Source organism: Benincasa hispida, chromosome 1, assembly GCF_009727055.1.
Source record: "Benincasa hispida cultivar B227 chromosome 1, ASM972705v1, whole genome shotgun sequence".
Classification (NCBI taxonomy): domain Eukaryota; kingdom Viridiplantae; phylum Streptophyta; class Magnoliopsida; order Cucurbitales; family Cucurbitaceae; genus Benincasa; species Benincasa hispida.
This window is the reverse complement of record NC_052349.1, coordinates 12774849-12795950: the sequence shown is the minus strand read 5'-3', so window position 1 is coordinate 12795950 and position 21102 is coordinate 12774849. Positions and strand designations below refer to the sequence as shown.

General features: G+C 32.7%; 2 protein-coding genes and 1 long non-coding RNA gene across 4 annotated transcripts; all 3 read right to left on the bottom strand.

Annotated features, from left to right (window-relative positions):
* Positions 1 to 1496: 1496 nt before the first annotated feature.
* Positions 1497 to 3689, bottom strand: LOC120073501 (acid phosphatase 1-like). Its single transcript, XM_039026345.1, has 3 exons — positions 2788 to 3689; positions 2032 to 2241; positions 1497 to 1936 (listed from the first exon to the last, which is right to left on the bottom strand). Exons 1-3 carry the CDS (start codon positions 3159 to 3161, stop codon positions 1759 to 1761), a joined length of 762 nt encoding a protein of 253 aa, XP_038882273.1. The 5' UTR covers positions 3162 to 3689; the 3' UTR covers positions 1497 to 1758.
* Positions 3690 to 4672: 983 nt separating this feature from the next.
* On the bottom strand, positions 4673 to 6756 carry LOC120089961. The gene is made up of 2 exons (XR_005485360.1): positions 6486 to 6756; positions 4673 to 4934 (listed from the first exon to the last, which is right to left on the bottom strand). It is a non-coding gene; the product is annotated as an uncharacterized LOC120089961 (long non-coding RNA).
* A 10294-nt stretch (positions 6757 to 17050) lies between these two features.
* Positions 17051 to 20771, bottom strand: LOC120091019. 2 transcript variants are annotated; one of them, XM_039048809.1, is made up of 3 exons: positions 20160 to 20771; positions 17617 to 19456; positions 17051 to 17489 (listed from the first exon to the last, which is right to left on the bottom strand). In XM_039048809.1, the coding sequence occupies exons 2-3, from the start codon at positions 19348 to 19350 to the stop codon at positions 17319 to 17321; spliced, it is 1905 nt and encodes a 634-aa protein (XP_038904737.1). In that variant the 5' UTR covers positions 19351 to 19456; positions 20160 to 20771; the 3' UTR covers positions 17051 to 17318. The 2 variants fall into 2 exon arrangements, with proteins under 2 accessions (XP_038904737.1, XP_038904742.1); XM_039048814.1 differs by lacking the exon at positions 20160 to 20771 and adding an exon at positions 19612 to 19764.
* Between the last annotated feature and the right edge of the window lie 331 nt (positions 20772 to 21102).

Sequence of the window (21102 nt, the reverse complement as noted above, 5' to 3'; positions counted from 1 at the left end):
TAATCATATATAAAATAAATAAAGTGTTAATTGATATTAATCATAGAATTAATATCTTAATTTTAATTTTAAAAAATAATTTTCAAAATAAATAGAAATTTTAATTTCAAATTGAAAATTCAATTTTAATTAGAAAAACCCATTAATGAATTTTCCAATTTTTAGCACTTTGCCACTCAAATTCCACCAAATCCTTCAAGTAGGTGGTGTCTTGATCTCATGCAATTAGTTTGCATGGATGAGGTGAACAAAACCAACACACTTCAGCTGAGAATGAAGGCCATGCAGTCCTAATTTCTGGTTTTGGTGAAGAGACCATCTCTCTCTAGTTGAAAACCATAAAAAGTTTATTCTCTAAATTCCCAAAGTTCAACTCATTTTGAATCCCACAATTAAATCTAAGGTCCAAGAGAATAGTAGGGAATCAAGTGATGGTCTACAATACTTTTGGAGTGAAGATTCGAGTTGAATTCGTGGATTGAAGAATGTCTTCAAAGGTATGTTTAGAAACCCTCTTTTTTTACCTTATGAGCATGCTTTTTTAGATGCTAAAATTGATTAATTAGAATGCTTAATGATCCTGATTTCTTCTGCTAATTACATGCTAACTCCATCGGTTATATAATGAGACTAGTCATTTTATGGTTCGGTCTTATACATACCCTTTTGTATAGAATACTCCGCTCACATGTCTTCACATGAATGATTAGGATCAAATTATTTGTAACACTTTACAATAATTATAACATCTTTAAGCTACAGAAGATAACCTTCAAGGTTAGTTTATTGATTGTGTGAGTTAATGCTATTAAATGTCAAATAAAACATATAATATTTTATTAAATAAATAAAATATTTGTATAAGATCGTATATGTTGTAGTATACGATCATGTATAATGTGATACACGATCATGTACCTAATGATATACGTACAATGAGATTAATGGTACATGACTAGATAAATAATACTGAACGAACTTCTAAAGACACATACAATATTTGTTACGAGGTACGTAGAATGATCTCCTTCGAAAAACGCTCGTTCTAGACCCACAAATAAATTGATTGGAGTTGTGAAAGTGATAGAGCAATGGAGAAGCAGAGATTGTTTGAGTGAAAATAAAGAGGTGGAAATGTAATTCGTTTACTTGTCCCATGGTTAAGATTCAATAGCATTGAATTCTAATGTACAATGTTAGTTGAAAATAAATGGTTGCATTAAATTGTAGAGAGAAACATTTAAAGTCAGGGGTGAAAATGACATTTCACATGTGGAAAAAGTCAATGAGAACAAAGTTTTTAGAAAGAAGTCACCCATAGAAAAGTTTTTGCTTTTTGGATTATTTTATGAAAATTTTCAATATATTTGGGAGGAAAAACTTTTTTATTAAAATCAATCTACCAATTAACAATATTTATTTGATCGCATGATTCATACTTTTAACCTTTTTGATCGAATTAACTCTGGGTAGAATAATATTAACTGAACACAAAGTTGGGTAGATTCTTCATTCTTCATTCTTCATTAAGGAGTTCTCTCATTCAAATCTTCACAGCAAAAGATTCAACATGGTTTAAAAGCAAACAATATCAAAACAAAATACAGCAGACCTTATTCATCACATCAATCACATCTCTCTCTGATCCCTCCATCTCTCTGTGTGTTGATCAAAAACTACAATCCTTCCCTTCCATGATTCATGGAGAGTGAAAAAGAAAAGGTTTAGAAAACCAAAAGCAAGTCAAAATTCCATTGCTCAATATACATAATACATTGGATTTGGAAGCTTAAATGTCCTTCTTCCACTTGGACTTCCTTGAATACTGCTATATTGATCTCCCACAATCCCCCAAATTTTATACCCTCCATTCACCAATCTCCTTCTTACATCTGCCTTGTATTGCTCCACTCCCTTCTTCTCATCTTCAGGGCTCCTACAAATCAAATAATCAAACAAACAAACTCATCACTCATTCACCAAACACCACATAGAGGATTCTGATTTATGGACTGTGAGTTTGTGACTTACCTTAAGATGAGATTGGTCCATCCATGGTAACCCACTTGAACAAGATTCTCAATGGTGGCTGATCTCAAACCTTCCCTTCTTGCTGATATCAAAATGATGTCCACTCCCCTTGCTTTCAACAAATTGAATAGCCTCAATGTGTGCCCCAAAATTGGTGCATTGGCCTTGCTCATCCATATCTCCAAATCCGTCAGGTTCAATTTCTCACCCCTACTCGCCCGTAATCCCATTAACATAAACCCAATCAATCAGAATTCAGAACAGATTCTACAAACTCATGAACATTCTTCAGCAATCAAAACACAGAACCGATAAAGGGTATGCACAGTATAGTTGAAATCACAAACAGATGCTTTAGACAATCAAATCAAAACACAGAACCCAATGAAGGGTATGTATGGTGGAATATCACAAACAGTTTCTATGGACCCCATAAACACTCCTTGTTCTTCAGCATCAATCGAAACACAAAACCAAATAAAGGGTATGGAAGAAAATCAGAACAGATTCTATTAGATGACCATAGAATTTCATCCAAAAACTAATTCACTGAGAGAAGTATCTCATGTATTTTATAACCATCGTGAGGTATCCATATTTCCAAGGTGTGATTCTCAACTGACAATCCATTCAAAACACACAACCAAATAAAGGGTATATATAGTATAATGTAAATCAGAAACAAAATCTCTAGACAATCAATTCAAAACACAAAACCAAATAAAGGGTATGATGAAAAGGAGCAAAGAAAGTTACCCATATTGTTTTTTCTTGTAATAAGGAACAGTGGAGATGAGGGTATCATCTATATCAAAAATCCAAGCATCAGTGCCATCGCCTTTAAGATCACAGCCCTTGGAAAGATACACAATGCACTCTTCGATCGTCCTCTCGGAATCGACTTTGTATTGAGTGGAAGTAACGTATTTGCCTATGTAGCTAACGCATTCTTCAGGCACCACCTTGAAGAATCGGATGTTGTGAAGCTCGACGTTCAATCTCCAGCTTTCGCAGTAGTTTTTTAGGCTAATTTTGAGGCCAGTTTTGGACCTCTGCGACAGAATGCTCCAGTCTGAAGCTGATGCAGTGATCAAGAGGGAGAGGAAAATGAGGAGTAAGGACTTTGCCATTGTGCGTGTGTGTTTGATTGTGAAATGGAAGTAGGATTTGGAAGCGTTTAAGTAGGCATATTACAGGCAATGATTAAAAGGGAGAGAGTCAATTAACTGAGCGAAATAAGATCACATGGACCCTGAATGTAAGGTGTAGTGTGCCACCACAACCGGATTTTTCTATTTCTAATCAAACTATTCAACTTAAATCTTTTGGATAGTTCCCTAAACTTTTATGAAGTAATAAATTAGCCTCTCAGCTTCAAGTTATAACAATTGAGAAGATCTTTGGGGGTAAGGACTACCTGAGGAACCACCTTTTAAATACTATTTTGCATCTCTAAGCAGTAAATATTATGTAGCTATTTATAGTCAATACTATTATTTCAGTATTTATCATTCTCAATCACCCCAAATGTCCTTAATCTTTACACTTCTAGCTTTATTATAATTAAGTCTTCAAACTTTGGTATGAACAATTTGATTATAAAGTTGTAAATTTAGATTTAACAAAGATTTACTACTCAAATTTAAGAAAACATTTTGTTTCATGACCCCTTTAGTTCAATTTGGTTATAAAGTTATATTGTCTATAATGTTATTCCTATTAAATTTAAGGCAAACTCAATAGATTTACTAGTACATTTTGAATTTTGTTTGATAAGATGTCTTATAAATTTTCAAACTTTTCTTACACGAAAGGTTTGGGAACAACTCAAACATTATATAAGATCTCAAAAGAATATATTGTGCAAGATTCACAACATATACCACAAATATAATTCGAGTTAACAAAAATCTCCACGGGGTCAGGACCTCACACAAGTACCCTCCCCAATCACAAAACAGGGACAAGGAGGATATCCCCACCTCAACTCGAATATTAATATTTTATTATTAATATTAATTTGAGTAGGAAGATTTTGGTTTTTCTCATTCCTTCTATTTGATAAGAATAGGGATGAGAATGAAATTTTATATTAGTCAATTGAAATTAAAGAACAGCATCTGCCACATCCAATAGATTCCGCAGATACTTTCTCCGGATACTTTGTGCAATTCACGCACTTTGGGAAGTAATGAGTCTCATCTCCCTCCCATGAATGAAATAGTGGGGTGTGTAAAAGACCTGCATTTTAGAACACATAGATCTACAAATCCAATGTTTAAAGTTCAGTCAAAGAAATCCATTATCTAGAGAGAGTGAAGTGAATACTACTCTTCAATTTTCAATGCTTCGGTGAACTAATAATTATATCAATTTAAATTTAAACTTTTATAAACATACATAAACCCCTCAATTATATTTTACTTGAATATACTTATGAATATTCAAAGTTAAAATTAATATACTTATGAATATTCAAAGTTTAAATTGATATATTTATGAAAATTGATATGATTATAAGTTTAGAGTTTAAATTGATACAAATCTTAAAATTCATGATTTAAATCGATATAAATTCTAAAATTTAGGATTTCAATGATAAATTCTTAATTCAAAGTTTCAATAGACACAATCTTCCCAATTTAAATGTATAAATTGATATTCACTCCAAAAAGTATTTATAATAATGGGAGCATAACGGTCACATCACATGCTGGCCAGGACAGAGTGTCGGCATCCAATTCAACATAGACATAGCATGAAATCTGGAATTAACTGAATTATATATATTGAGTGACAGATCAACAAAAGAAATGACAAGCATTTCCAGCCTAAAGTCAGATTAAATCACATCAACCTGAATGTTTCCTCCATCTCTCATATCCACTGAAATTCCTCCACACCTACAGAAACCCATCTGTCTTTTTAGTTATATTTATTAGGGGTAAAAATGATTCAGTTCAATTTGGTTCGAACCAAACCAAATTTTTTAATATGTAAAATCAAACAAAACCGCTTTCAAATTCAGTTTTAGAATTTTTTAAAAAATTCGTGTTCTATTCTTTTGTATTTAAAAAAAAATCGATTCAATTTTAAATTCGATTTTGTTGCAATTCAATTTTAAATTTGATTTTACTCTTTTTTTTAAATATATGTGTATATATATATAAAAGTTAAAATCAATTCGGTTCAATTTCAAATTCATTTTTCAAAAGTAAAACCAAACCAAACCAAATTAATTCGGTTTCAAAATTTCTTTAAACTTATTTTTCAATTTCATTGAGTTTTTTATGCGGTTCGATTTTTGTGATTTGAATAACCACCCCTATTATTTATTCAATAATCTTTCTCCAAATATTCTATTACAGTCACGTCCTCCTCATATTATTAATCATTGTCAATCATCTCTATTTTAGTCAAATCAATAGCCAAGTATTCTATTACAGAACAAATTGGTCAATAATTTGAATGGTAGAGTATATAACATGTTGCTTATTCAAGTAGTTTGTTGCCCATGAGGCTACATGGGCAACAAACTGAGCTATTGGTTTGTAAAAATGACAACATAACATAACTTCCAAACTTCCTCCATAACCTGCTTTAATCTCCAAATCAAATCAAATCTAAAGAACTTTAGGTTTATTAAATCTATTCAAGATCCGTAAGTCCAAAAAATGTCATTACTTTTTGGTTAAGTAGTTCAAAATTGAACAAATCAGAATACATGCCACAAATTACCATTACCATCCCAAAGGTCAAAATGTTCAATCTACAACCTCATAATGCTGAGCTAACCATTTTCCACCTCATAATTGGCTGAGCTAAGAAAAAGTAACTCCAAAAATAAAGAACTCTATAACCCCTAAAATTTCAACCCTCAAGGCTATCTAATCAGATGACTTTGATAGATCAAATGGCCTGGAATTCTTGGTTAACCAAAACATAATTTTAATAAGAACCCTTCAGAGTCCAAATCCCATATCAACTGTATCAACCCTCAACGTGCGAAGCAACTTAGTTTTGGATACCACATCCATTTAGTAAGATACTTAATTTTGACACTGACAAATAGAATAATGATCTTAATTTGAAGAACCCCTTCAATTCCTTGAATAAAATAAGAAATAAGATTTCAAAGTTACACCTATGGTTGATCCCCTTTTTTTCAGTAATGTTTGATCCTAGAAGATTTCTAACGAGAAATGTGGTAAACTTGACAACAATGCTGTCATGTAGAGACCAAATGGAACAGATGTGAGCTAAAAATGTTACACACATTTGTAACGATGGGCTCGGTCAATTTTCCAGACTCGTAACTGTATCAAACCATTCAAATTAAGAGATGATACATGACTAAGTCTGGGAGCACCAAATTTCTCGCGAAAACCATTAGCAATCAAATTAACCTGAACCCTAACATTCTACAACATACCATAAGAAAAGAGAGTGATTACCAATGTAGAAATGTTCCAACCTTGACAGAGATGATAAACGAAGTTATCATCTGGGAAAGGGGTAAGGTTGGTCTGCAATCTAGCTGGTTATGGGAGGTGACGAGAAACCAAATACAGAAAATCCTCGACACCACATCACCAGCGATTCAGAAATTACGGCAAAACAAATGGAGATAGAGAAAAGAAGAATGAAGTCGAAGGAAGAAGAACGAAAATGAATGAGAGACGAAGATGAAGATTAGGGTTTTGGCCATGTTTAATCCGATGGAACGTTTCCGTCTGATGATGAAGATTAGGGTTTTGGCCATATTTATACACAAGTATGGAGGAGATGACGGACGGACTTGGGCTTTGAAGCCCAAAATTCATTCAGGCCCAAATAGGCGGCTGCGTCAGTTTTGGGCCTAATTGTAATGAATCCACTCCACTACATTCGTGGTTCTTGATCCACAATCTCCTACTGGGCAATTGAATATTTTCGATCCACACCTCCCATAACCAGCTAGATTGCATTTATTATTGTTTATATTTTATGGTAATATTTTTTAAGAAGAACGAAAATGTATTTATTATGATTTTTTCTCTTTTTCAATTGTAGAGATAAAATGCATTTGATATTTATTATATAAATTTATTTCAAAGAAGTTGTGTATAAATATATCTTAATTTTTTTAATGATATCTTGAATCTTATTTTCATTATTTTTTTTTTTTTTTACTTTAGGGTATTCGTGTTTCCTTTCCATTTATAAATTTAAAATTTAAAATATTCAAATTCTATTAAAAAAATGATTTTATCATTTCTTTTTCTTTTCAATACCGTTACATTTGATTTTTTTTTATATTTTATGGTAATATTTTTTCATATTGTTTCAAATAATTATACGTATGATTTATTTTTCCCATGCTAATGTAATCTTAAAATGTTTATTTCTATTATTTTCTAATATCAATAACCAAAACAAAAATATATTTTTATATTTTATTTTGTGTTAAACTATATTAGTTATTACTAAATACATATTATTTTTAAAATAAATATAGTCCAATAAAAATATTTTTTTAGTTCTTATAAAAAAAAAAATATGTTGCTATTTTTCTATTAATATATATTTATATATATAATATATATATATATATATATATATATTAATATATATATATAATATATATTATTTGAAATATGAAATAGAATAATGTATGAATGATTTAAATGATAATTTAAAAATATAACTTTAAATCTTAATTGATTAAGAAAATGAAAATGCGCAAAGTAAGAATTTATTATTAACTAATTAATAATTTTTCATAAAATTATTTTAAACAAAAATAAATATAAAATATTTTTTTCAACAACATGTATGCACGGTAGTTGTATTGAAATTTTAATAATTACTCGTAAGAAATAATTTTTTTTTTATTTGATTGTTATAGAAAAATTATTATGGCATGTCATTGGAGATTGAACCTGACACATTTTCTACCTTAATTCTGCCATTCTAATTGTTGATTTTGGAAAAGATAGTAATAATACATTGGTCGGGGAATTCGCTATGCCTAAATTAAAAAGAAAAACAAAAAGCTGAACCCTAAAAATGGTCATGTGTTAGTTTGTTAATTGCCCTCATTAAAAATTTGCCACATGATAGTTTTTTTAAAATAATTTTTTTAAAAAAAAATCTATTTCGATAAAAACGGACATGGAACTATACCTAATCATTTTCCAATCTAGTGGAAAAAAATATAGGTATAGCCTTGGCTGCATCTATTTATTGAACAGTTCAAACTCTATCCACATCATGTATAAAAATAACTGCATTTTTTTTTATTTTATTTTTCTACTATCTATAGAAAGAGTTGCACCAAATTAGGTGTAGCCTAGGTAGTACCTTTACCCTAAATAAAATATTGTTGTCAATTCTTTTCAATAATTTTTTTTAAAAAATTGTCTACTATATATAAAAATGAGTGCATTATTATTTTAAATAAATATTTCTTCTTCCTAACTTTACATTAATATATCTTTTATTACATTTTTAGTTTAAGACACAAATCTATATCAAATTGGTACTTTGAAGAAAAAAAATTATATTAATGAAATTTATGGAACTTTATTTAAGTGTAATTATAATCAATAATTTATTTTCTTAATTAAAAAATAACATTTATCCTATAAATGTACTTGATTTTGGAAAGTCTCAATTGATTCATAAAATGTTTGATTTTTTTTTTTTTTTGTTATTTAATAATACAAGAAAATATATATTATCAGTCAACTCTAACTCTTTATGTTAATTTATACAAGCATACTAACTTACCTATTAGTATTAACAATTATTTTTTCAATTGAGTATTGTTGGGTCATCAAAAAGTGTCAACTATTGAATCCATGTATAACATATGTTATCTCAAATAATATCAGGGTGGGAAATCACTACCGGACTTTAATTCAACATATATTTGATTGAGTTCTGTCTAATCCAAATTTCAAACAAAGAAACTTATTCCTAAAAATGTTTTATAGAATCAATAAACAAATCATTCCAATCGAATATAGAATACAATAAAATAGTAATAGAGAATGAATACCTTTCAAGAAAGAAGAGAATCGAAGGATAGAGAGGTAAAATTCTTACTCTATAATTCATTATGTTTAGTTCCAATATATTAAAAAAATATTATTTTATTTTTAATAATTTATCATTGCAAAATTTCATACTGATTCCATGGTATGCAATAATTGATATTAGTATGCTAAACTCTAAAATTGTTGAACCATGCATAAATAGAATTATAAGAATTAGTAAGGACCTACAAAATTTAAAAAATATGTAAGTAAAGTAGTTGCAAATTGAAATTTTAATTTTTTTTTGGCATAATTACTTGTAAGATTTATTATTTTTAAAATTTGATTGTTGGTGGAGATTTATTATGGCACGTTGTTAGACGATTGAACGCCACATCTCCGACCTTAGTTTTGTGTCGATTTTGAAAAAGACAATAAAGTAATAATATATTGGTCGATTAAAAAATCATGAAACGGGAGGATGGAGGGTATGGGCAAATTTGCCCCCAAAAAAATACTAAATGTAAAAACTAAAAATTGTCGTGAATATTTGTTAACCTGATTATCATAATGATTGGGTGTGAGAGTTTGTAAACTGCCCCTAATAAAAATTTTCCTTGTGGTAGTTTTTTTTTTTTTAATAATTTTTAAAAGGTTTTTTTTATTATATATATAAGAAGGGATACATGGGATTGTACCTAATCATTTTTCAATATATATATATATATATATATTAAAAAATAATAAAATAATTAAAAAAATATATTCCAAGTGCAACCTTGGTTGCATCTATTTATTATGCAGCTCAAATTGTACCCAATAAAAAGTTAAAAAAAAACAAGATCAATACATCAAGAGGCATCAATTCTGTAAATATCAATCTATATAAATTCAATAAAAATCAATAGAGTTCACAACAATAATTCATAAACAAGGTCAATCCTCAAATAAGATAAATAAAATTCTATTCGCAAAGTTGAGTAGTTACCTTAACCGCTCATATTCATGAGCAAATCTCCACTACAATGTAAAGAAATGCAAGAAAATAAGTGGGGAAGAGTAAGAGAGAGATTAAAGGGTGAAAGAAGGTAGAAAAACTTTGTGAAGGTGTGGAATTCGGGAGGTGTGTTGACCTAAAAAATCGTGCCTATTTATAAACATTGGCCGAGTGCAGGGACGCTCTTATCGTGGCGTAGACCCCGAGCGTCGCTACGCCAAACAATGCGCTCCCTTCATCACAGACATGCACAAAGGGCTAATCTTCTGCCAAAGTTTCGAGTGCCATGGCGCTCCATGAGACGGAACATTCTGCCTTTGAGCACCAAGCAGGAGCAATAATGCTCCAAGGGCACTTTTGCAAATCCTTGGCTCTTTGTTCGGTTGATGCTTCCAGAGCCTCATTTGGACACGTTTTAGCTTCAATTCAACTCTAATAGTTTGGTCTATCTTCTAATTGTTCAAAACCTGCAAAACCAATAAATAAATCAATAAAATCAAGGAAGGAGCATGAATTAGGCTAGGAAAGATAAGTTATCAAATCACCCCGAACTTAATCCTTGATCATCTCTGAGCGAGGTAGAAAATACACTCAATCACACATTGTAAAATTTGCTTAGTTACATGGCTCGTGACTCAAGTTTTAACCGTCAATCAAGATCATGCATACAATCCATAATGTCATCTAAAAACAAACAATCAAATGATGCAATTTAATAAAGTTTCTTCAAATCTATTCATGCATAAATGTTTGGACTAAAATAGGTGTCGTAAATTCCATCTTACCCAAAACAAATGAAATTTATAATACTCTAACTACAACTAAAACTAGCATGTAGCAATAGTAAGTAAGAGATCGATCCCAAGAGAACCTCTATTAATTGGCCTAAAATAGACTAAAGAATTTCAAAATGCAAAAGATTAAATGAGGTTGTTTGTTTTAAAGAACTATAAACTAACTAAGTGAAAAGGCAAGAATTGATATAGGAACTTTACTAATGAGAGAAGTAAGAGAGATTATGAGATAAGATTCAATTGAAAATGAAATCTTGGGGATTTTATGTAAACTAGGCAATTCTATCATTGGGTTAACAAAGAATAATGCAATTATAGATTATTTAATGGTTCATTAAGAATAAATCCCTAATGTCTTAATTAGCTAATTTGACAATTAACCCTAATATGGGTCTTAATTCCTTCCTAAAGTCTTAATTGCTTCCTAAAGACATTTCACAATTAATCCCTAAATGCATTAAACTCGTGGGTTTTCTTAACTATTCCAAATCTTGAAATCAAAAGACTAAAAATTCAAGATTGATGGCATGAATGTTATGAATTAATAGGTTCTTTAAAGAAAAGAAGAAAAGAAGTCTACATTTCCTATCAAGGCTATTAATTCTTGCAACCCTAGTTATAAATTTGTTATAGAACTATGTAATTTTTGTATATAAAAATTGATTAATCTTGAGTTGTCAATTCATTCTTAATCAATTTTATTCTAAATCTCAAGAAGAACAATCAAAAGAAAGTAACTACATGAAATAAATTCAAAGAAAAGTCTGAAGAAAGTGTCTTCCCTAAGAAAAAGGATTACCTACTCATTGATGGTGAAATTCTTTAAGAAATCCATTGATAGTTGCATAATTGGTACAAGAATTAAATACAAATTGATTGAATCTCTCCAAAATTTATAAGAATGGCTCTCTAAATTTGAAATCTCTAAATTTAAGTTTTTCTACTCTCTCTTTGCGCAAGGTGCACGTGCGCGCGGACTATTCTATGAATATTCGGAGCGTTGCAACCCTGGATTAAGCGTTGCGACACTACCCTATTTTATAGAAAATAGGTGCATTTTGTCTTCAAGCATCAAGCTAGCGTCAGGCTCAGTGTTGTGAGGAGCGTCACGACGCTGCAAACATTGCTGAAGTGTGTTGAATTGTTACTCTTGAGGGGCAAAATGGTAATTCATCCTGGATATTCTTGTTAATTGATCTTTTGGTGTTATTTGGCTTGAATTAGCTCAAAATCTTTCGAAATAGCTTCGTTGAGCCGAGATTGGAATTTACCTACCAAAATAGACATTTAAGCAAATAATTACGATAGTATTTAGAGTTTTATCATAGAAAAGATAGTCTTTTACAAGACCTATCAAAATACCCCAACTTGGCTCTTGGTCGTCCCGAACAAGTCTAAAATAGAAATATGCATATATTCAAGCAAAAATGGATTGTTTGTTGTTTATTCAAAGTTTCATTATTTTATTCAAAATTGACTTATTCAAGTTGGCATATTTTCATCTTCACATCCAAATGGTCAATACATTCAAGTGTCTTACACAATGAATTGATTCTCATCTCTTTTCTCAACAATCAAGGAAGTAAGGATATAAGCAAGCATTTAGAAATTCAAAGTTTTGCTAACAAAAGGTTGAAGCTTATTTTGAAAAGAAAATATATTTTTCTTGCAAAATCATAAAAGAAAATACTACCTAGTTTTAGTTTACTTAAAGGCCTAAACTAATAGAAAAAAGACATCCAACTTTCATTTCCTCTTCGTCCTACACAGGCCCTATTATCGATCTATGATACCTAACTTGCATTGGAGAGAGGCAATTCTAATACCAGGGTGCCTTTTTAAACTCACGCACACAAAATGTAATTGACATTTCTTTTACTTAGAGGGATAGCTTTCACACTCGCATCATCGGGAACCTATCTTCTTTTCTCGCGGTCCCCAACAGAAAAACGATGAAGGTAGCTCTTTTCACCTCTACCTATGCACACACACATTAGTGAAGGTTATGTTAATTTTGAAATTTTTCTTTTTTTTTTTTGTGCTAGCAATTTTTTTTTTTTTTTTACACTAGGCCGTTTTTATTCCTCTTTGTCTAGACTTGCTACTCTAAAATAAGATGGTTGTTCTTAGACCAAAGTTTTTCCTATTGGGGTAACAAATAAAATTAAGTAGATATGACATTTTTAAGAGTTTAAATATTCTAAATAAATCTAAAAGTTTAAGTGTCCGATTTCTTTATGAAGTTAAAAGGAAAAGAAAGTTTCTTTTGAAAGATGAGTTTCAAAATTTTATTTGAAAAAACTTAAAAGGTCGAAAATTTTGTTTGTATCCTAACTAGAAAGAGTGTGTCATCAAAGTTTCATCAATAAGAATCAAGAGATTGAATAAAAACAAATGATGCATAGAATCAAAGTGAATGAGATTCTTGAATATGCAAATATGAATTTATTGCATTCAAGGCAAAAAAAAATGGACTTTTGAAGAATAAAGAATTCAATTGACATGTTTTTCAAAGAATCAAAATTACACTATCAAAATGATTCAAAGCCTCAAATTTATTCATACATGTCAGAACAAAATCACAAAATCTATATAATCAATCTAAGTAATCAACAATCTATTAACCCAAGCTCAAATGCTTAAGGGTTCCAGACATGCAAAAATTTTCAGTGAGGCTCATTTTTAAAGTTAATCAAAGAATACTCAAAAGAATACAAAAAACATGCAATGTTTCCCACCCCCGACTTAAAGATGGAACATTGTCCTCGATGTTTAGAATAAGCAAATAAATTCAAGAAACAAAAGAGAAAGGGTGTAGAGAGAAACTTCCCTAGTTTTGTTGTTGATCGTTTATTTACATGATAGAGAATTTTCTTGCTTTTGTTTCTTTTTTTATTTTATTTATTTAAGAGCTCCTTTTTCTTCTTTTTATTGAGTAAATCAACTACAAAGGAAAAAGAGAAGAATCAATTATTCTATTTATTTGAAATGCTAAAATAAGAAAGAAAAATGAAAAATTAGAAACGAAAAATGAAAAATGAAAAAGAAAAGAAAGAAAGAGAAATTTTTGTCCTGCTAAAATTTTTTAGCGTCATTTGCTCGACGTTGGTGAAGAGGGGTGTCAAATATATGAGGGATTAGCTAAACGCAAGCCCAATTAGACTTGGTTTAGATGCCATTCATTGTAGATTTTGAGCATGTGCCCGTTCACCTTGAAGATTTTTCCTGTTTCTCAGGAAACATCAAAATTTTTGGATTTTTTAGGTTTTTGCTTCTTGGGGGGTTTTGAAACAACTTCCCAAGTTCTTGCTCTCTTTTAAAGAAGGAAAAGTTTAGAAGCTTTGTTTTTGTTTTTGGTATTACAATTGAATTTCGAATTTGAATTACCAGTTGAAGGTTTTTCATTTATACAATTTTTGTTTTGAAAATTTGAATCTACTTTTAAAGTATTTACATTTTGGCAAAATTTGTTGTTGAAAGAATTCAAATTATCATCTTTTGAAGAAGATTCATTCTTTTCACAAATTTGAAGTGAAGAATTGGAAACATGCTTTTTATTTGAATTATCATGGTCGCAAAAGTGAAGAGATGCATGAGAAGAATTATGAGTCTCCAATCAAAACCATAATGAATGGAAGGGGCTACCAAACAATTAGAATTTTTGTATAATATAGAATCAACAATGTGATCAATTTCATCATACGTGTCTATGGAGCAAAGAGAATAATACTCCAAAAATTTCATGGCATCATATATATTGAAAGATTTAACTTCTCCATTAAATTCAACGAATAAAGACCCTTTATGTATGTCTTTTCTAGTTTTCGCTGTTTTCATGAAGGGTTTACCTAATAAGATTGTAGTTATAGGAATCTCACAGTCCAAACTAACGGAAGAGATCGCAAGATACGCTTGATACATATCCTTCACCCACTTACTATGGACTACTTACTCCATTCACCTTGATCTTGACTCATACAAACTAGGGTTGGAAAACTGGAGAATTTATTCGGGGCCCCGTCCGGTGACAGTATCCTCGCCCCGACCCCGATTAATCCCCAACCCCGAATTTATATATATATTTTTATCCCTTCCCCANCCCGTCCGGTGACAGTATCCTCGCCCCGACCCCGATTAATCCCCAACCCCGAATTTATATATATATTTTTATCCCTTCCCCAGTCCCCTCTCGCTCTCTATAATCTGCAACATCCCTCCCCTCTCGTTCATCCCTCCCCTCTCGCCCAAATCCCTCCGACCCTCTCCGCTGCTTCTAAAACAGGCCCTCTCCACTCTATCCTCGAGAAAATGGGGAATGGAACCCTGCGGGGACCCCGTTTCCCCGATGGGGAATCCCCACCCCTGTCCTCGTCTTCAAATGGCGGGGATGGGGGACAATTTCCCCCACGGGGCTGGGGACTAAGGACGCCCCTCCGCCTCGCCCCGGTCTCGTTGTCAACCCTAATACAAACACTTTTCGAATGGAGGTCACTCCCAGGGTGACACGAAGCACCATATGAATCTCATGGTAAGTCGATCCTTCACAGGTTGTTCGTAATAACAGTTGGGTCAATATGTTGTTTAACCCCCAATATCACATCTTGCTCCTTAAGTTCTAGTGATCCTCTAATGAACAATTGGTTTGTGATCCAATCACTAAACTGAATCCCTCTTGAATCTATGAGAGGGTGGGGCCCCTTGTTCAAGACCTAGATTTAGTAATTAAGAGAACAATCTTTCTTCTATCACTAAATCGGGTAGACGTGAATTCCGTCTTGCACCCTATGTCCCCATCTATCTACCCGGTCTTACCCCTGAAATGGGAGGCTTATTGAGCAGACGTTGTTGAGCCAACCCTCACTTATGCAAATCTAAGGATAATTCCGAATAAACAAGAGTTCATAGTTAGCTCAGGATTAATATCGAGTTACCTTGGTCATCTAAACGAAATAATCAGTCTTCAACAGTAAACAACTTTATAAAGTAAGAGTGACTTATTTCTTGGTCTGATCTTACAAAAAAAAAAAAAAAAATCAATTTCATTTATAAAAAAACTGCATTAAATACCCCAACTCAATTCAACTCTACACTCCAAACACAGACTTTCTAACTTAAATCAACTTAGCACCCAAGCATAGACAATAATTACCAACTCAACTCAACTCTACATCCAAACACAAACAATTTAACTTTCTAAATAATTTAACTCCCCAAACAATAATTATCTATTGAACTCAACTGTGTGCTTTTATTGTGCACCAAATACCCTTTTAAGTGTGCTCCTTTAAATCGAAATGACTTGTTGAGATCTTTGACATTCTCATTTAATTTCTCAATAGTAGACTCCATCTCAGACTATCCATGAAATTGATGGGGAATCAAATAATAGAGGAAAATGAAGTTAATGTTGAGAAAACAAATACGTTAACAATTAGGTTAGAGCGTGAATATCTTACTCTCTTTCAAGAGATTAAGTCATCTACGATTTGTGTTGTATCTCTTTATTACCACGGTACATCAGATATTTCTATGGTCTATCCCCTCCAAGATACAACAACTAACTGAAAAATTGTATAACTCAATCAATCTACACTAAAAGATTGATCTCAAAGCTCTACAACTAAGAACATCCTTCTTTTGACTAATTGCTCTTAAGGAGTTAGGAGCCAAGGAGAGAAATACGAGAGAGAAAGATATATCATTCTTTTTGTTGTTGAAGTTGTACATCTTGATGAAAAGATGCTACCTAGATCTTGATTTTTAATGTTCATAATAATAACATCTAAATTCAAGTGTGTTTAAGCTTTCTATTTAAGTCAACAAATCAACTACGTAAACTCTTTCTTTAACTTAATTTAAAATGTAACACCAATCAATAAACCTATGATCTCTGTTCAAAATGTAACTGGAAAAAGGAAAATTTCATAATCATGTTTTCAAAAGGGCAATTCAAATAACTTTCCAAAATCATATCATTTTATTATTACACAACTAGCCTTTACAAAACTATAATATAAAAAATAAAAACAAAAAGTCCTCAACAATAGATGTTGTAGACACGAAATTGGATGTCAACTTCAAAACCAAAAAAGTCAAGACATTAACCCAATTCCTCTTCAAACATGTCCCCACAGCTGAAAATGGAGAACACAAACTTATCTAACAACAAAGTTTAGAACTTTTCCAATTCATACCTTTCTAAACAAAGATTTTCAGATAAAAGTAACACAAAATCAGATTGAATCAACTGCACTGAATTATTTCTCTGTTTATGTTTTCTGGGTTTCATCGAAATGAAAAGCTTGTAGGGGTCAAAAATGGAACAATCTATGGAGGTTTTTCTTCTTCGTTTAAACAATTACAAATCAGTTAAAACTTCTAATTTTCATGTGTAAAAGCTCAAACTTGCCTATTGCTTTCTGCTATGGAGTAAGAAAAATTCAACTATTACATTAAACTTACGATTGATCTTGCTAGCTATTTTAACTCATGTACATTTCGGGGCTTGAGACCGGGACTTCGCGAATGGACGATCGCCACTGCAATCGAGAAACATTGCAGAGGTGATAGTTTTGGTTGAAAATGAACAAAGTACAAGCCATCGCGGATGTTCACCATCCTCAATGTTGGAGGACCATTCTCATAACCCTGAAACACATCAATTCCATTCTCATCACAAATCTAGCTAAACATGGTTTCCATGCTCTGAGAAGCAACATATCACACGACTTCGAAACACACAAAGACACAAAGAGAGGAGAGTGTGTGTGTATACCTTAGGATGTATGTTAAATGCCCGGCACTCCTGCGTGTCTGCTTGGCGTAAAATATCACCATTGACCGATTGGCCTTCAAATATTGTTAGAGGACATCCAATGTCCCAACCACCACAATCACAGAGTCCACCCGATCTCCACCGCTCCTTGAGGGTGGAAGGACCACCGTTCCTTGTTCTAGGTCCGCCATGAAGACCAGCAGGGATAAGAATATCCATGCTCGTTGAACATTTTCCACTGTTTCGTGCACAACAGTCGGCCTGCATTGAGGTTTCCAGTGAATCGTTTGTTTGTTTGGCCTTGACCTGTTTGAGAAACTTTAAACCCCAACCTCCAACTCTACTGCCACGATCTTCCGGGAGATGGTCTCTCACAACAATGGCAGCCAATTCAAGATTGGGGGGAAGGTCACGAGCACAAATTAAGTCATCAACGCTGTTTAGTTTATCCGTGTATGGTTCCCAAGGACAAGAATCCTTCAAGACACCAGATCTATTCAAGTTAGGTATGCTTCTTTGTTTAGATGAGTTACTTGTCCTAAATACTTCAGCCACCTTCCTTGGAAATACCTTGTTCTTCTTAAGGATAGTGTTTGAAGCATTAATCTCCAAGTCAGAATTTTCAATACCACCAAACAACACAAATTCAGTATCTGCAATTTTTGAATTATTCGGACAGACACTATAAGAAGTCGACACCGTCATCTTGCCAACAATACGGGGTCTGCAATTTCTAACCTCATGGTCCTTTAGACTGCTCTTTGTGGAACAAAACAAATAAACATAGTCCACAGAGTTATTATCTGCCGATGTGACCTTCAATGAGCTAGCTACATAGACTTCCTTCTCATCGTCTACGGAGAAGATGAAGTAAGGACTTCCATCCTTCCATGTGAACTGAAGCATACCTTGACAAAGCGGTGTGGACGCTGAACTCGAAGAAGACTGATCAGAACATAAAGAATTTCTGCTGGGTGTGGAGAAAAACCTCTCATTTGCTGCATCTGATTCATCTTGACGGTTTCCTGGTTTTGCGTTGTCTAGCTTCTTCAATGAAGATATATCCACACCATCGGGAGAGTCCATAAAATTGCTGCCTGTGAAGCCTTTGATATCATTCAAGTCCATTCTTATCAAGTTTGAAGTTTCCTCTGTGATACCGAGTTGATGCAATAAAGGACTCTTCAATATGTTGATCATGCTCTTGCTTCCCATAATTGAACCAACATACCACAGTTTGCTCGAGCTTACAACTGTATTTCCATCCTCACCTGTTGAAGGGCACGCGATAATGAACCTTTCCATATCACCCATCCCCCTCGTTCGCAATTTAGCAGCGCTCAAGCTTTCAGTCAGAGCACCAGTCTTCACAGAGCTCGAGCTTATAGATTCATTACAACGAGCAGGCTTTGATGCACTAATTTGAATCAATTCCAAGCATCGCCGAAGATATTTCTCATCTATCGTCACCATATACTTCGGAACCTTAAAGTCTAACCCTATATTACAGTTAAAAACCGAATCATGAACATGGCTTTTACTGATTCGGTATTGCTTCAACTTCAAATATAATGCATGAGGCAAAAATACCTTCTTATTCAACCCTCTTGATATTGAGTACTTTGACAGACCCAAATCACTATTTTCTAACAACTCCTCGTCCTTGCTTCTGTCACAGAAAGAACCAATTTTACTTCGTCGATCTTTCCGAGCATCAATAGATGTTTGTTCCATATCCTATCTCCAGTAAATTAAGGATCATGAATGGCTGAAAATTTTCTCTACTTCACAACAAGACTAGATTCTCTCTCTCTCTCCAAATCACGTAGTTCTTTAAGACCTGAACATAGATTGAAAGTATTTTCGTAAGATCATAAGATCGTGCATAAAATCTGAAAAAGAAGAACATTACACATCAATTCCAAAAACAAAACAAGAACTTAAATCTACGATCAGAAAATGAGATGTGGTATTGAGTTTTGGGTTGTGACTAACATAACATGCAAAGTGATGGAACTTCCATCCTCCCTCTCGTCCTCCATTATCAATCATTTCAAGGTTTGTCTGAGGATTGACTGTATAAATTTGAAGCTGAAAGAAACCTGCTCTGAATCTCCTAAATCAGAAACTTACTCAGATGGGATTGAACTGTGGAAGAGAAAAAGCGATCTGGAATCAAAAGATTGGGAAACACACGAAGAATCAAGCAAAAAAATGGCCATCAAACTAAAGAATGGCTTCCGATTGTTTCCAGAAGGTGGAAGAAACTCAAGCAAACGAAGAAGAAGAAGGGAAAATAGGGCAAAAGATACAGTCTTTCTGTAACCCCACAAAGGAAATCAGAGCTTGAAAGGCTAAACATCATTAAGAAAGATAAACCCACAACCCAAAACACAAAGTTTTTACAGAAAGTAAGCTCAATAAACAAGTACAAAACAAAAGATGAAATGATGAAAAAGAAAAGAGAAGTATAATAATAATAACAACAACATTAACAATAATAATTAACAAAGCAAAGCAAAGATCAGCTTTTCTCAACTTGCCTCAAGAATTGGATCCAAGGAGAAGCAAAAGATGAGTCCAGTCAAAGAAGCAGAGACAAACAAAGAGACCCACAAGAGAGGAAGCACAAAAATCTCCTCTGAAATCCTCCAAGCCTTGAAGTTTGAGCATATATTCGGTGCAAGAAAGAAAGAAAAGAGAGCACTAGAAAGGTCAACACTCAATAGCTTAGTGGGGGGAATAAATTTCTTTTTGAAAAATAAAAACAGAACGGAACAGAACCAAGTTCGCACATGGAAAAGCAGGATAAGCTTTATGGCCCTCTAAAACTAAGACGGCCAACGATGATAATGCGTGGCTGCAAACTGCAAAAACCCCTTCTCTTTTTATTGTAATGGAGAAATGGAAGTGAGGGTCAATGAACAGAAATTGCGGTGTTTAAAGGTCCCACAGCCATGGCGAAAAGGCAGAGAAATGTTTGATTTTCAGAGGCGACCCAGTTTCAGAAACTACCAAATATTTCACCTTGAAGAGGAGATGATGAAGAAAAGAAATGGGGGTTAGTGAGCTGTTGCGCATATAAGTCCACTATGTAAAATGGAGCCCACTACGCGCATTGTTCTTTAGGAACAGAGGATTTTCATTTTAGAAACAACAGTTTCCTTTTGGGGTGGAAAGTGGAAAATTTGGGTTTCCGATTTTTCTGATTCATCGATTGTTTCGCTGCTAAGAATCCTTTCTTCAGTGTAATTTCTTTTTTTCTTTTCTTTTTTTTTTTTTTCAATTTGTTTTCAAGTATGTGAAGCTGGATCAAATTAGGGTTTACAGATTTTGTAAGATTAAATTTCAAATTAATCCATTAACATCAATTAAAAAATTAGAAGTTTAAAACCTGTTAATTTAAAAGAAGAAAAATCAAAACAAACAAACAAAAAAATGAATACACAATACAAAGATAATTTGTTGACTTTATCTAATTCAATA